We start from the raw sequence: 15,557 nt of genomic DNA on the forward strand, positions 1-15,557 counted from the left end.
AAATATGTCATTCCTGAAAAATTAACCATTGGCTTTTGTGAGCTGGTACAGGTTGACCATAGATACTATTAGCTATGTCAACCCCAAAGGGCTAAAGAGATCTGAAGTGCTCTGCATCTATGTTGCATAGTCAGTTTTTTTTTTTTCAGTTATTTTTAATAAATAATGGTTTTATTAATATGTCAGACCACAAAACACACTGCACATTCACATGAATTTAATCATATCTCAATGCAGGAGATGTACGAGATGCTGATACAATCCCTGGGTTGGGGGATCCCCTGGAAGAGGACATGGCAATCCACTCCAGTGTTCTTGCCTGGAGAATCCCATGAACAGAGGAGCCTGGTCAGCTAAGGTCACAGGGTTGCAAAGAGTTGGACATGACTGAAGTGACTTAGCACTAGCACTAGAAATGTATTGCTTATCTTAGTATATGTATTAAACCCAGGAAGGTTTTCTTCTCTAGGCGCCTTTGAACATCAAATTCATTGCAGAATGGTTGGGATTCAGGCTGTGAAATCAGGCTGTGTTAGTTGGAATTCTAAATTCTCCATATACTAGCTGAATGCTCTCAGGCAAGTTGTTTAATCTCTCTAAACCCAACTGTCTTACTTATAAAATGATAGTAATAATGATATTCCTATCTTAAAGTTGTTGAGATAGTTAAAGAGTGTGCTTAAAATGACTCCATATAAAGAGTGTCCAAGAAATGTGACACATATACATAATCATATATAGACCCTCATTACTTGGGATTTGTAAGATATTACATTCTGTTTGAACATATGACACAGACTAAATCCTCTGCAAGGATTATTGATTAGCAGCAAAGTATTAACTTGTGTTCCACCATATTTCTGTGGACAAAGATGACTGTTTCTTTAAAGACAGGATGTTCTACCTTTAGAATTACCCAGGGTATTAGTAAATTCTCTCTCGTTTGATAATCCTTCCTTAATGCTTGGAGAGGTTGGTTTGTGAGGAGCTGCGAGGCATTCACTATTAACACAGATCTTGGTCCCTGCACCCTTGAATTTGACAGTCCTGCAAAAGAGGCCAGACAAGAGCACCACTGACAGCAGGAGGCAAAGTGGAGCAATGGCCAGGAGAGGAGTGTCATAAAGACCTGGGGTCTCTGCTGTCAAGAGGTGTGGAACTGGTGAAACTCCTTGGAGTCTGAGAATCAGACTGACTTGGTTTTTAATCCCACTGTAGATTTTAGAACTGTATCGCCTTGGGCATGTGACTTATACTTTCTGGGTCTCAATTTTCTCTTTTCTCGGATGAGAGTAGTAATAGGATATACTCATACACTGGAAAGCCATTAGACTTATAAAGCATTTAGGAAACATTTGTTCCTATCCCACTCCATGCCCCCTTTCTTTTCTGCCCCCTTCTTTCTCCTTAACTCCTATGCCCCCTCCTTCTGTCACGCCTCCTTGTCCCCTGATGGGAGGGATTGGAAAAATCAGTTCAGTTCAGTTCAGTCGCTTAGTCGTGTCTGACTGTTTGTAAACCCATGGACTGCAGCATGCCAGGCTTCCCTGGCCATCACCAACTCCCGGAGCTTGCTCAAACTCATGAGTCGGTGATGCCATCCAACCATCTCACCCTGTGTCGTCCTCTTCTCCTCCTGCCTTCAATCTTTCCCAGCATCAGGGTCTTTTCTAGAGAGTCAGTTCTTCGCATCAGGTGGCCAAAGTAATGGAGTTTCAGCTTCAGCATCTGTCCTTCCATTGAACATTCAGGACTGATTTCCTTTATGATTGACTGGTTGGATCTCCTAGCAGTCCAAGGGACTCTCAAGGGTCTTCTCAAACACTAGTTCAAAAGCATCAATTCTTTGGTGCTCATCTTTCTTTATAGTCCAATTCTCACATCCACACATGACTTGAAAAAACCATAGCTTTACTAGATGGACCTTTGTTGGCAAAGTAATGTCTTTGCTTTTTAATATACTGTTTAAGTTGTCATAGTTTTCTTCCAAGTAGCAAGCGTCTTTTAATTTTATGGCTGCAGTCGCCATATGCAGTGATTTTGGAGCCTAAAAAAATAAAGTCTGTCACTGTTTCCATTGTTTCCCCATTTATTTGCCATGAACTGATGGGACTAGTTGCCCTGATCTTAGTTTTCTGAATGTTGAGTTTTAAGCCAGCTTTTTCACTCTCCTCTTTCACTTTCATCAAGAAGCTCTTTCGTTCTTCTTCGCCATCTGCCAATAAGGGTGTTGTCATCTGCATATCTGAGGTTATTGATAGTTCTCCCAGCAATCTTGATTCCAGCTTTTACTTCATCCAGCCTAGCATTTCTCATGATATACTCTGCATATAAGTAGGGTGACAATATACAACCTTGATGTACTCCTTTCCCAATTTGGAACCAGTCTTTTGTTCCATGTCCAGTTCTAACTGTTGCTTCTTGACCTGCTTACAGATTTCTCAGGGGATACTTGATGGCAATTGTTTTGTTTACATTAGCCCTGGTAGGATTTTAATTTTTAATTATTTTAAACCACCAAAAGCAATGGCACCATTAAATAAAGCTTAAAAATAAAATCATTGCAAACTACATTGTTCCCAAAAATCTTTCCATCTTTGCCTATTAACTTTTACCCTTTTTTCCATTGCAAATATTATGTTAAAAATAGCAACATATGTATCAATACCATTCTTATATTTACTGTGTTCACTTAATATTGTGTAATAAAAATTTTGCATATTTATTTTATATTTGGTTACTGTAAATAATTATTATTATTTCCATAATGTTCAATATTTAGATGGTTTTATTTTTTATTATATAAATATATGCTAAAATATTTTGGAAACCACTGCTCTTGATGACTGAAAAGGTCTTTTACAGCTCTTACATCCTATGACTTGATTATTCGTGTAAAGGTCCAAAAAATGCCCAACCTGTAGTCCTTCCTTCCTTTGTTCTCCCGTAAGCATTTCAGAACTGCATCTCTGTGCCTAATGACCTTTTAGGCACTGGCAGAACTAGAGCCCCTTTAGATCAGATAAAAACAATGGCAAACTCAGAGGTGGTTTTGCCTGCAAAGGGCTTCCTGATTCCAAAGAGCCTTTGGTGCAGCCCTCCACCCAACCCACCCCTTCCCTGAGGGACTTCTGCTCTGAATTACGCCCCCACCCCACCTCCTCAGTCAGCTGAATGCTGGGCCCTTGCTCTGACTCTGCCCTTGGCCCAGTTGTATCCTTTCTTGGTGTCGTGGTTCCTGACTCACCCTCATCCCTTTTTACCCTTTATTTTTCCCTCATTTTTGTTGGCTTCTGTCTCTGGACAAGAATATAGTTACTCCTGTTCCTCCACCTTCCCAACACATTGCGTCTATGGTGGAGGCTTCCTGTCTTCACACTGGAAGGCATGGTGCCTCTACCTGTGAGCAGGTCGGAAGACTCCATCTTTAGACTGGTTCTGTGGCTTTTAATTTAATCTTTGAGATGCTGTCAAGTCTTTAATTCTGCTTCTGGCAACTTGGCTCGTGCTTTTGTGTTGAATTATAATCATGGTATATAGTTTTCTCTTTGACATTAAAATGTTTTATTCATTCAAGCATTATGCATTGACATCTTTCTGTATTTCTGGCAGCACGTTGGGTACCAGGGTTAATAGTATAGTTAATCTCAGAAATTTAATAGAGTTAATCTTGAAAGCACTGTTAGTATGAAGAAGAAACAAGCAAGAATGTAATTACTGATCCATGTGTTCAGCTGTCATCATAGAGGTTGGGGTCAAAGTTCTGGATGATGCAAAATATGGGGATCAGGCTATGAGTTGCTGACCCTTACTAACCAGCATTAATCATGATTCTTTTTTTTTTTTTTTTTGATAAGTTGGGAATGCAACTAAGGTCCTGATTTTATTTTTCGTGGTGCTCTCTGCAAAGGGCCTGGCATATAGTAGATGGTTATTAAATCCTTGATAACTAAATGAGTGATACTTTTTCTTATGAGAGAAAATAAATGTTTTTAGAAGAGTCAGCTTTATACCACAGTTTCAGGGAATGAATTGTGATGAAAAGCGAAGATTGCTTTTACTTGAAAGAGGCTGACAAATTTCCCAGACCTGGGATCACTTTATGCAGTGTATGATTTAAGGGTGAGTGAGCATGCCAGAGCGCTCCACTTGAGCTGAGTGATGGGGAATGAGATGTGGAGCTCTGGTCTTAGATGGTATTTTGTGAAAAATAGTTGGAGATTTATGGCTATTAAACAACTTTGTAGCTGCCCCCTTCTTGTTTCTAAGCCTGCCAAATATCTCCTCCTGTGGTCTGTATCATGTTCCTTCCGGGCATCCATGATATTCAGACATATCCACTGGAATGCAGGTTTCTGTGGAATGCACCCAATGGGAGGGGGCTTGAATTGTACACATTCATTTGAAGACATTTGTTTTCTGGAACCGCGGAATGAAATTCTCACTTTGCAAGTCTCTTTTACTGTACTTTCGTTGAATCTTTTCCAGTGAGGTTGCCAAAGTTCTACCTTCCTTTCTGCATGATGGAAATTGCAGAGCACAGTATATTAGTGACCATTATCATTATTGATGTGAGTTTAAAAAATTATTAGTAACTCTCCAGTTGTGAGTAGGAGACAAGTACAAAAACCTACATGTGCCTTGGCCAATCTTAAGTAGAAAGACTTACCAGGTAGAATGAGCGTTTTAAGCCTTGGCATGAAGTGGGGGATTTATATTTACTGCTATTTATCAGTTTTTTCTGTTCTGTTGTTACATTCAGTAGCTTAGGAAAAGTTAGAACTGGGATATTTCACCAAAAAAGCCAACCAGAGATGCCCTTAATTCATGTTGTGCAAGTACTGGAAAACTTAGAGAAAGTGTTCTCTAATTATGGGTTTTCAACATAGGATGTATGAATTAGGTAGAAATAGAAGCCTGTTTTTTCAATTTTCATGTTTAATTTTGAGAAATTAAAAAAATGTAGAAAAGTTTGAAAAATAACAAGCACGCTTAGTTACCCTACAGGATTTGTATTTTCTAATATGTTATTTTTTTTTCAAGTGTTATGTTTCAATAAAAGAAATAAACCTTATGTGTAAAATTTCAGCTCCCCACTTTCCATTAGCCCCAGTTCTGTTACTCTGCTCTCTGGTAGGGGCAACCATTTTCATGAATTTAATATTTAACTTTTATATTTTTTAGATCTTTCCATATACATATGAGATCAAAGAACTGCACGTTTACATAAATAGTATTGCACTGCATTTATCATTTTGCGACTTGCATTTTCACTTTGCATTAAATTTTTAGACCTATTCAAATTGAGATCTATAAATCAGCTTTATTGCTCTTAAGTGCTAAATATTATTCTGTCATATGAATATACAACATTTTATTTATCCATTTTCCTCATTGATAGACATTTGAATTATTTCCAATTTGTTCTGTTGTAAATAATGCTGCAATAAACATTGTTTTATGTTCCACCTTACAGACCTGAGTAAAATTTTCCATAGTGTATATATTTTAAAGGGAATTGCAGTACCAATTTTCAGTTTTATTAGATATTGCTAAATTACTCTCCTAAGTGGTTGAACCAATGTACATTCCCACTGGCAAAAGATGAGAGGTTAAGAGTTTTGTTGCCCTTGGTTCTCTATAGCACTCTTTACAATGAGACTTAAAAGTTTTCCAACTATGATGAACAAAAAAATTGTATTTTGTTTTAATCTGAGGTGCCCTTAGGGCTAGTGAATTTGAGCATCTTCTCTTTTATTTATTGGCCACTCAGGTTTTCTCTTCTTTGAAGTGTCTTATTTTTTTTGTCCATTTTTATTATATTTTTATTTATTTAGAGACATATTCTGAATGCTAATATTTTATTGCAGATGTTACAAAAATCCTCTAGTGGGGAGATTCATAAAGTGAAATGTGAAAGTGTAATTTTTTGCCATGGATGGTTAGAAAATTTGCCAAGTACTTAAAGATTTGAGAATTATTTGTAGTTCTGAGGAGTCTGATTTACCCCAATTTTCCTGATCCCATTTTAGGCATATCTGCTTTATCCACATAAAGGAAAACATTATTTTAAAACTTCCACTAATGTTTTTATTATCTCATTCTTGATATACTGTGAGTGTATTGCTTCAGTTTCAAGGGGAGTTCTTTATTCAGGGACAGGTAATGTGAAAATTTAAGACACTGTCTTGTCCATTTCTTTCATATGATGATTGTGCTTTTCTGAATCAAAGTTCTAAGCATAATTTTCAACATCACTATTAAAAAGATCACATGGACTTCATTTTGCTAAAAGTCAAGTCAAAGAACTGGTATTTAGAATCTTGGTTTGTAGCAGTTTTCCCAAACATCCAGCCACGAAAGTCTCACCAAAAGGTATAGTTTGCAAAATTGTTACCTTCCTGGATTCTTTTCCATGACTTGAGTTTATAAATGGACACTGAGCAGAAAAGTAATTAAATGCTAGGCATAGAATGATGACTGCAAAACAGAACTAAAGCCACACAATTTTTGCTTTGACTAAAACTGGAAAGAAAATGTAAATCACTATTTTACTCTTGGTTAGAAAACTTGAATGTTTTGCCCAGTCAGAGATATTTGCTGAAAGGTAGTTTCTTCTAGTAATTTTAGGAAAAGCTGTCATCAAATTGTCAACAGCCCAAATTGAGATTAAAAGTACCAAGAAACATCACAATATAGCAACCTAAAACTCATCCTGGATTTTCAGGCTTTTTTAGCAATAAGATGGAGCAGAAACATTGACAGGGAGAGAAGCTCTGGCCTCTTGCAGAGGAAATATAGTAGATCTGTGGAAGGACAGCCCGAGTTGCTCCTCCCCTGCCTCAAGCAGGAGCAGCATATGAATAGACGCCATACTTGGAACATTATCTTTGTGGCTCATTGATCAAATAGGGAAGCCCTATTTATCAAATAGGGATTGCAGGAGACCTTGAATGCCAAATGGAGAAGCACCTTTTGATTCTAGTGTTTGAATTTTAATCTAATTGCTGATTGTTTTATACGATTACAGCATCTAAAAAAGTCTTTAGGTACTTTTTCAAATGTTTTTCTTAGCAACTGAACTTTGATCTTTCTGGACCCAATACCCTTGGATCGAGCTTTAAACACAGTATATTTCTCTTGCTGCTGGAGTTAAGTAATGCTACCCAAAATCTTTCTCTACCTTAGGGACATAGCTTCTGCTTTTGCACCATTCAGAACTCTTTCTCTAAGTCTCTACTGAAAGCCGCTTAATCAAACATCTCAAATGTCAGAAACAGGGTTTAAAGGGTTTTTCTAGCAAGTAGGTCTAATCTCCTACTTAGTTTTGATTCCTATAATGTCGATAATCTCTTTGGAGAAAAGGCCTGCTCCTACTAGGGCAAATATATCCCATAGAATGCATTTCCTTTTCCAGAAAGAAAAATGTAGCATTAATGAAATTTACTTTTTCGTGAAGCCTGGAAAGGTTGTAAGCTTAGGATTTTGATCCTAGCAGATGTTCTTTTTAGGATATTAAAAAAAAAAAAAAAAAAAAAAAAAAAGAAGTAGTGTTTGATTCAGAAATCTCAGTAAGAATTGCAGTAGTGATGCTTCGTGTTCCACATTCCCTCACTCTGAATATGACATACTGGTCAGTAGCCCTGAGTGACACCTACTCTCCAGGTGTGGTCTTTCCTCACACCTTAGCCCCCATGGGTGTAGCACTAATTAGAGAAAGAGAAAGAGAGCAGCCTGGGTCACACCATATCAAGGTAGATGGTTAAAGCACTTTGCATGTAGGAAAAAAAGCATCTTCACAGATAGTTTTCATATCATTTTCTCTCAGTCCTCCAAATGGCAAAGTTTTGTTGATAACCATTGTACTTCAAATTTCAGATGATTTTTTAGTGCTATTGTTAAAAGTAGCCACAACCCCAACTGCAAGGTCTTCTCTAGGGTCACTTCATGCTTCTCATGTCTTCACCTTTCCCCTGTCTCCATGCCACTGGGCCCAGTAAACCAGCCCTGTTTGTCCCATCCACCCTGCAGGCCAAGCTCAGCCTCTTCACTGGTTTCGTAGAAATCTATGTACAGTAAGCGTTTAATCTGTGGGAATTTTGGGTAGAAAGCTATTGGGGAACAACTGTAATAGAAATCTAAGTCTGCATCATTTCCTGCCCTCAACATCTCTTTTCCTTCTCCTCCTCAAAATTCCACTCAATAAACAAACCATCCCCTTGTCTCAGATCCCTTCCACCAGTACACGTCCCCTCAAAATGTTATATTTGACCCTACACTTACCAAAATATTGTCTCAACAGAGACAGCTCTTGCTTCCTAAGAAGAGCCTTGGTCCATAACATGTTCTCCAAACCCAGATCCCAAGGAAACAAGTTTGATAAACGGAAGGGGTTAGTGTTTGGCGTTGCTCATGTTGCTGTGTTTTTTTTTTTTTTCACACAGCCTTCCAGTGACAGAGTTGTTGTCTCTCCTAAGAGCCACTACACACCCCTGCCTTCTGCTTCCAGGGAACTCACCAGTCACCGAGGTAGGAACCCTGCTTTTTATTGTGCTTTGTGGCTGCAGGGAGAGATGCTGGGCTGTGCGGAGCTCAGGGATGATTACGGCTTCCTCGGCACTTTGGATGGAACAAGTGCTTTTCAAGTCCATGATGAGAAACCATACCTGTCAAGCCTAGTAATTTTGACTCATATTAAATAGAATTTAGTGGCAGTCTATTAGAAGGCAAATAGTCTATGGTGGAATATAATTTTGTGATTTTTTTTTTTCTTTAAGCAAAGATATTATCACACTTAAAAGTTACAAAGGAGGTCATTACCCCCAGAGAAAGTGGCAGGGAGAAATTGGGAAACTCACTAATATTTGTAAAAGTGTCATTATTTGGGAGTATTATAGTTGAAATCTGTAATTTCAAAATGAGTGAACTCTACATTACAGCTAAAAGGATAGAATCAATATGCAGTTTTCCTTGGATTCTCTGATCCTTGAAATTTTAATTTGGCTTACCCAGCTCTTCCAAAGCCTTGAATTTCTTTTGTCATCTCTAGAGTCTGCAAGGAATGTAGTTTTAACATGCTTTATCTCCAACCTGGCTGTTTAAACCAAGGACCATGTGATCACTTTTGTTGTAATTGGTTAGGACAGGAAGAGGCCATGTGATATAATTTGTTTACCCCTTTTTATTCTGGTTATGACCATAGTCATATTTCATAGTTATGAATCTACCTTCCAAGGGTAAGTAAGAACAGGCTTAGGTTGAGCGCTCTACATACTTTTAAACATGGCTTCCCCAAGCAGGAAATTCCCCTGTACATTCAAGGGACACTGAAGAAGGGCTATTCTGGCTTTGTCCTCCAAGCTGCATTGCAGGATGGGTGGGTAGGAGCCAAGTCTGTAGAGATTATCAGAAAGTGATGGAACTGGCCCTCTAGGGAGACGTGGGCGCTTTGGGTAAATGGCACAATAACATTCTGTAGGATCCCAGGTATCTGTGACTTGGACTTGTGTTTTCTGTTTGATGTCTGGATTCAGTGGAGTTGGTTTAATTAATTAATTAATAATTAATATTAATTAAAACATAATTATGTGTTGGTTTAATTAGGGTTCAGTTGTGATTCCATTCTGGAAATGTTCAATTTGTGAAAATCAATTTTGCTCAAAGTCAAGTAGCATAAATAGCTGCCAATGTGTTTTGAGGGGCTTGAACAGATCTCTTCTGAATATTCTTATGAAGATTTTGAGTATATCCCTTTAGAGACTGTTTTTCACAGGGGTGGGGGATGGGGATTCCTCTACACAAATTATTATACCATGTCTAGAAGGAATAACAAATTAAGCCTTGCATCATATAGTCTCATGAATTTATTACTCTCTTGTATTTGAATTGATTGAGTTTGTGTTGATTACATGAATAGGAACTGAAGTCTCAGAGCCCTCAAGCCTGCTTCAAGTTCATCTGGCCATGAAATTGAGATTTCACAACAGGAGGACCTGATCAAATAAGTGATAGTCATCAGTAACAGGGCAAAGGTCATCTGTCATTGTAACAGTGATATAAAAAATCTGAACCTTGAAAAAAAGGAATATAAAATAATAAGTTTTGGAGATACTTGGGTAATACTTGGGATACAGAAAAATGCCTAATGTGGTCTGAGTTAAAATAGACACTCTTGAATGACATCAAAGTACAACGCCAGTGGAAAAAGTGTTATTTAATGGAAGCCAAGACAGATGTCTTGATTTTCCTGAGCAGTTAATACACATTTAATACATCCGTTGCCTAATCATTGCTAAGTACTTGGTTGTTGAAAAAGCAAGTCAGCATCATGAAGTGATGGCCAGGTCTTTGGACTTATTGTCCTGAGGAGACCAGAAAGAGAGAACCAAAGACACCCATTAGGCTGAATTACTGTTGAGCTGATATGTGTAGGGAAAATATGAGACTAATATATTTCAGCTTGGCATGAATCATGCAGTGACAAATGAGGAAAACAATAGCTGTCAGCACCAGAATGAAACCACTTAATGACATCTTGGGTTTTTTTGTATTTAAGTTAAAGAAATTATTCTAAGTTTCTGATTCCTTAGATCACCAAACTCCTTGAGTGTCATTTGTTAATATTTCCATGGAAACGGCCTACAAACATTTATCCAGAGAGGTACTTCCACGTTATAAAGGCAAATTACACCAGTTGTTTCCCATGTGAAATCCTCCATGATGTCTGAACTCAGTCTGTAAAGTCCTGAGTGGAAATTCTATTTGTAAATAATTTTTGATTCATCTGGTTCCCAATCTCTTTTCATTCCGCACCAGCGACTACACAAACTGGTAGGTAGTAGTTCATGTACAAATTGCTATTTTTCTATACATGCCATTTTCTCTGTGCTTGTCCTTTTATGTAACTTCCAATGTCGAGTTTGATAGACCAGAGATCCACGTCCTAAGAACTGTAGATTCAAATGCAACAGAAGTCTGAGCTCAGAATAATGATCAGGAGTCAGGGGACTCTGTTTTTCCATCTATAACATATAGATAATCCAAACCTCCTAGACACAGTGATGCCCAGCGCTTTATGCTTCCTCTGTGAGATTTTTAGTTATTGTACCTTCATGGAATTTCCCCCCTTCTTTATCTCCTTTGTCATTGTTCAGTTGTTAAGTCGTGTCCAACTCTGCGACCCTGTGGACTGTAGCACATCAGGCTCCTCTGTCCATGGGGATTTCCAGGCTTTACTGGAGTGGGTTGCCACTTCCTTCTCCAGGACCAGAAAGTGAACCTGTGTCTCCTGCATTGACTGATGGATTCTTCACTTCTGAGCCACCTGGGAAGCCCTCATCTCCTTTGTTTAGCTGCTTATATTCTGCTTTATATAACACAGGTCAGGTCTGTGTATGTCTTGAACTCTTCATAGATGCACAAGCTCCCTGAAGGGCAATATAGATTCTAACTCTTTTCTTTCACATCACTGACTCTTACTCAGGTGTAAGCTGAAACACCACAGCTCCAAGAAAAGCTCCTCTGATCCCACTCTATCCATTTGCATTAGGTCAGTTTTCCCTTTTCAGGGGCTGTTTTCCTGGATGGCAGCTTTCGGTGGAGATCGGGGTGGGGTGGAGGTTGAAGGTACTGGTGTTTGTTTACTTACCGCTATATCTTCAGTGCCTGTCACAGGACCTCCTACTTAATCAGAGATCCATAAATATTTGTTCAGTAAATGATGAGTGATAGAAACCCAGGGGAAAGACAGTAACTTTGGTACCTCTTGTTGTTATCTAAGTACCTGGTTGCACATAAATTGCAAGGTAACTTGATCGCATCTGAGGAAGGAGACCCATCTGCCTTTGGGGGTGAGCACATACTGAAGGGAGAGGCCAGTTTTATAAATGGCAGACCTCAACTCTGTTGCTTTCAGAAACCCAAGTCATCTTGGACGGGAGCTCTATCTGTTGGTTCATTGCCAGATAGCATTTAGCCATATTGCATAACTTCCAAGTAGATAATTATTTTGAAGTCTTAGTTTTCAGACTCTGTTGTTTTGATGATGGAAAGGAATAGGATGAATTAAAGCAACTTATGGAATTCTTGTACTAGTACAGACGCTCTCAGAGAAGGGACTGGACTCTAAATAAGATGCAGGTTGTGTAAAGATAGAGTTTTAGAAGAGTCTGCTTAAAATCTCTCTGAGAATTCTCCATTAGTTCTGAGCATGTCTTCAGAATATGGGGACATGGTGCTGTATCAATGATGCCAACTGCTACCTAGTGATGGTCTGCATGCTACATCTTCAGTGGGTAGTGACATTTATGAGGAATGTTGAAATGTTTGTTGGAGAAATGTCTCTTTCAATATATCCTGGCCATAGGATGTACCCCCGAAAGCCATATATTGCTACTTTTTATCTAGTAGCTATTAGAAGTAGAATTTGCATCTTTATTCATCATTGTGTCTTTTGGGAAAACATTTCTATTTAGAGCAGAGACCATCAATACACCCAATAAGGTGGGGAGAGTAAATATTACTGTTCTCATTTAACAGAGGAAGATACCCGCAGCAATTACTAGCAAAGACTGAATCACTCAGCAACACAGGAAAGGAAAAAATCCAGAGTCTGTGTCCTTGGATCCCAGGCCACCCCAGATATTTGCCCTTTACACAGGATACGTGAAGCAGATGCAGGATTCACTGTGGCATTGTGCTGGGGGAAAGAGGAGAGAACATACAGAAAAAGGCCCAGTCTGGAGCTGTCCGCTGTCAAGGGTGCATTCCCAAAGACTATGACAAGGTATGGCATCCTTGCCTGTTCTGTCAAAAGAACTGCCTGTTACGCCATTCTGACACCCTTTTATAAAAAAAATTACAAATCTATACATGCAGAAGCAGAGACAGTTTGAAAAGCCAAAGAGGAAAATGCTCTGGTACCAGTCTGAATTCAGACAGGGAAAATTTAATGCACACTATTCAAATTATGAAAGGCTTTAATGTAAGGAATGAGAGGCTTACACATGCTGGAAAGGACTGGCAGGGAAGGTGTCACCCCAAGTCTCAGCTCTGAGACCTGCGGTTCTTAAGAGCTTGATGACCATTTCTGTGCCTCTCAGAGATCCTTGGGCATCTCCTACTAACTTTCTCAGTCTGCAGCACTCGGTTCTTCAAACTTTATGGACTACCCACATGTTGCCCTGCCCCTTCTTTCTGGATTTCCAAATCATGCTGTCTCTCTCTTTGGCCCACTCTAACCAAGAACCATGCACAGAGGGGATTTTGGGAAATGTAGTTTCTAGTTTCTGATCCACAGAGAAGACCTCAGGAATGGGTAGTGGCAGTGCCCAATTAAAACAGACAAGTTGGCACAACTACCGTAATCCTACCTTGCCAACAGCTCTCAGGTTGAGAGTCTCATTCCAGTTGTTTGCACACACCCATTTTGCAAAATAATTGCAAAACCAGTGAACATCGCTGAATTATTACTCCCCCACCTCCCAATCTGGAAGATGTACCATAGTTAGCTTGTCATATTATGCACTGGAATTTAAAAGTATGAAAGAGAGCAAGAATCTGAGAGGGAATCTGTTATGAAAACTTGCTTGGGGACAATAATACCCTACTTCTATCAGTTGTTGGAAACCTTGCCATTATTTTTATTGACACAATTGTAAGAAGCTCATCCTCTTCTCCAATAGGGGCTTGGTCTATTTGTGTTGGGAATTGATTGTTGGGACTGTCACAGAGTGATTTACATAGCAACTTATCATAATTAGTTATCATTTGCAGTTTCCTTAATGTGCATTGCATTTTATGCTTAGCAATTGATTTTTCTGTATTTCTCCATGAAGCAACTCAATGAGTGTCATCCAAAAAGAAGAAAAAGACAGAAAGAAAAACTGCAGGCATTTTTTGTTTTTATTTTTTAAACAGTTTTAGTTTGAGATATCATAAAACACATTTTCGCAGAAGTCGTAAATGCAGAGAGTTTTGCTTTAACTATTTAAATAAGCCAAAGTGAAATGAATCAGAGGAAAATTAAATGGATATAAATGAAGATTGTCAACATAGGTGAAGATGTTTGGGATGGGGAGATGTTGGCCACAAAAACTGTATGCCAGCAAGCAGAATACTTCCAGGAAAGCTCAAGATGAGGCTGCTTGATAACCAAACTTCATCATAATTTGTTTTAGCTTATAGGATTTGAAAACAGTCTTTCTCCTTCAGACAATTTAAAATCCTTTTTCTATTTTTCATATTTCTACCATCTTGCTAAGGTCAACCCACAGGGAATGTGAAGGCTTAAGTAGACTTGATCATTATAAATGGAATCTTACACAGAATAATAGCGAAGACTCAAGGAAAATAGGTGTATTTATTAGCTGAACTCTTACTAGTTCAGCATCAAGAAGTCTTCTTGCCTATTGCTTGTTGGTTTTCACTGACCATTTAAAAAGATGGAATAAGCAATCCCATGGTTATGCTGACTCTGCCAGGTAGTTCTCACCTAAGATTAGACTCATAACCAAGGTGAGCTGTTTATTTGTGGCCTTCTGTTCTCCCAGAATATTTTGATTACTTTTTCAAGGGAGCTAACCATTAGATGATTTCTCAGAAAATGTGATTGATTCATTGAAGATTCAGAGAAGCATGATGGATCCAGGTTTCCCCTGTGGAAAGTATATGAAAGCTGTGGATAAAAAGAAACAAAGAGGCGGGTAGGGATAGCAGCAGAGGGAGAAGGAGAAAAAGAGAGACAGAGAAGAAAACTGAAAAAGAAAATGGAAAGTTGGCAATTGATGTGGAAGCACTTCTCGCTGAGGGGAACATGGTTGGTCTGTGGGTCCTGCCAAACAACTGCATAGCCTTGGCTCCCCTGTCTCAGATTCTGTGTGCTGTGGCTTTGCTCTGGATGTGTGGGAGCAGAGTGTGTTGATTCCCTGTGCAGAGCTATTATTAGCATTTTCTAATTATGTAAAATACTTTCCTCTGATGACATTTTCAACAGAACCCCTCACTTTAGTTTTTTCTTCCCTTCATAATGCTTTCATGGGCCTAGAATCTTGGTGGAAGTCTCAGATGCTGAGAGATGCTAAAGTTTCCTTTATTTAATCGAGGTGACTAGTGATTTGACAGTAGTGGTTGACAGGTTTATTTTATCTGTGTGGCAGCGGGAGTCTATTTTCAGTGTGTGCGCTCTGTACCTAAGTAAAAGGACTTTACTAAGTGCTGAATAAATTGTACTTTCCTTTGATTCTAGACCTTGCTGAAATGGTTTAAAAACTCGAATCTGGGTCATCAAATTCATCTCCTTGCTGCTTTGCAGGGTCAATAGCTTCACTCTGTGCAGAGCAAGGCTGGGTGAATTGGAATGGAGGCTGGTGTAGATTAAAACTTCCGCATATATATAGATAGATGTGCATGTGTGCTCTCGCTGTCTGGGAAGCTGTCAGTGATGGAAGAGCAAGCCAAGTGGAATCTGAAGATGGATGAATCTGTTAGACTATTACCAGGACTGGCATGGACTTTAGCCAGGAACTTGAAGCAACCTCCTTTAAGCATTTGAAATCCAT

At 38.8% G+C, this 15,557-nt stretch overlaps 1 protein-coding gene across 1 annotated transcript in view; it reads left to right on the forward strand.

The window, feature by feature from the left end:
• LRMDA (leucine rich melanocyte differentiation associated) overlaps nucleotides 1–15,557 on the forward strand; it is a 1,142,706-nt gene that overhangs the window by 881,201 nt on the left and 245,948 nt on the right. Inside the window, exon 7 of the mRNA XM_065922685.1 lies at nucleotides 8,445–8,529. Coding sequence (XP_065778757.1) covers nucleotides 8,445–8,529 — 85 coding nt within the window. The remainder of the gene's footprint in view (nucleotides 1–8,444; nucleotides 8,530–15,557) is intronic.

This window comes from Muntiacus reevesi, chromosome 2 (genome assembly GCF_963930625.1).
Source record: "Muntiacus reevesi chromosome 2, mMunRee1.1, whole genome shotgun sequence".
Classification (NCBI taxonomy): domain Eukaryota; kingdom Metazoa; phylum Chordata; class Mammalia; order Artiodactyla; family Cervidae; genus Muntiacus; species Muntiacus reevesi.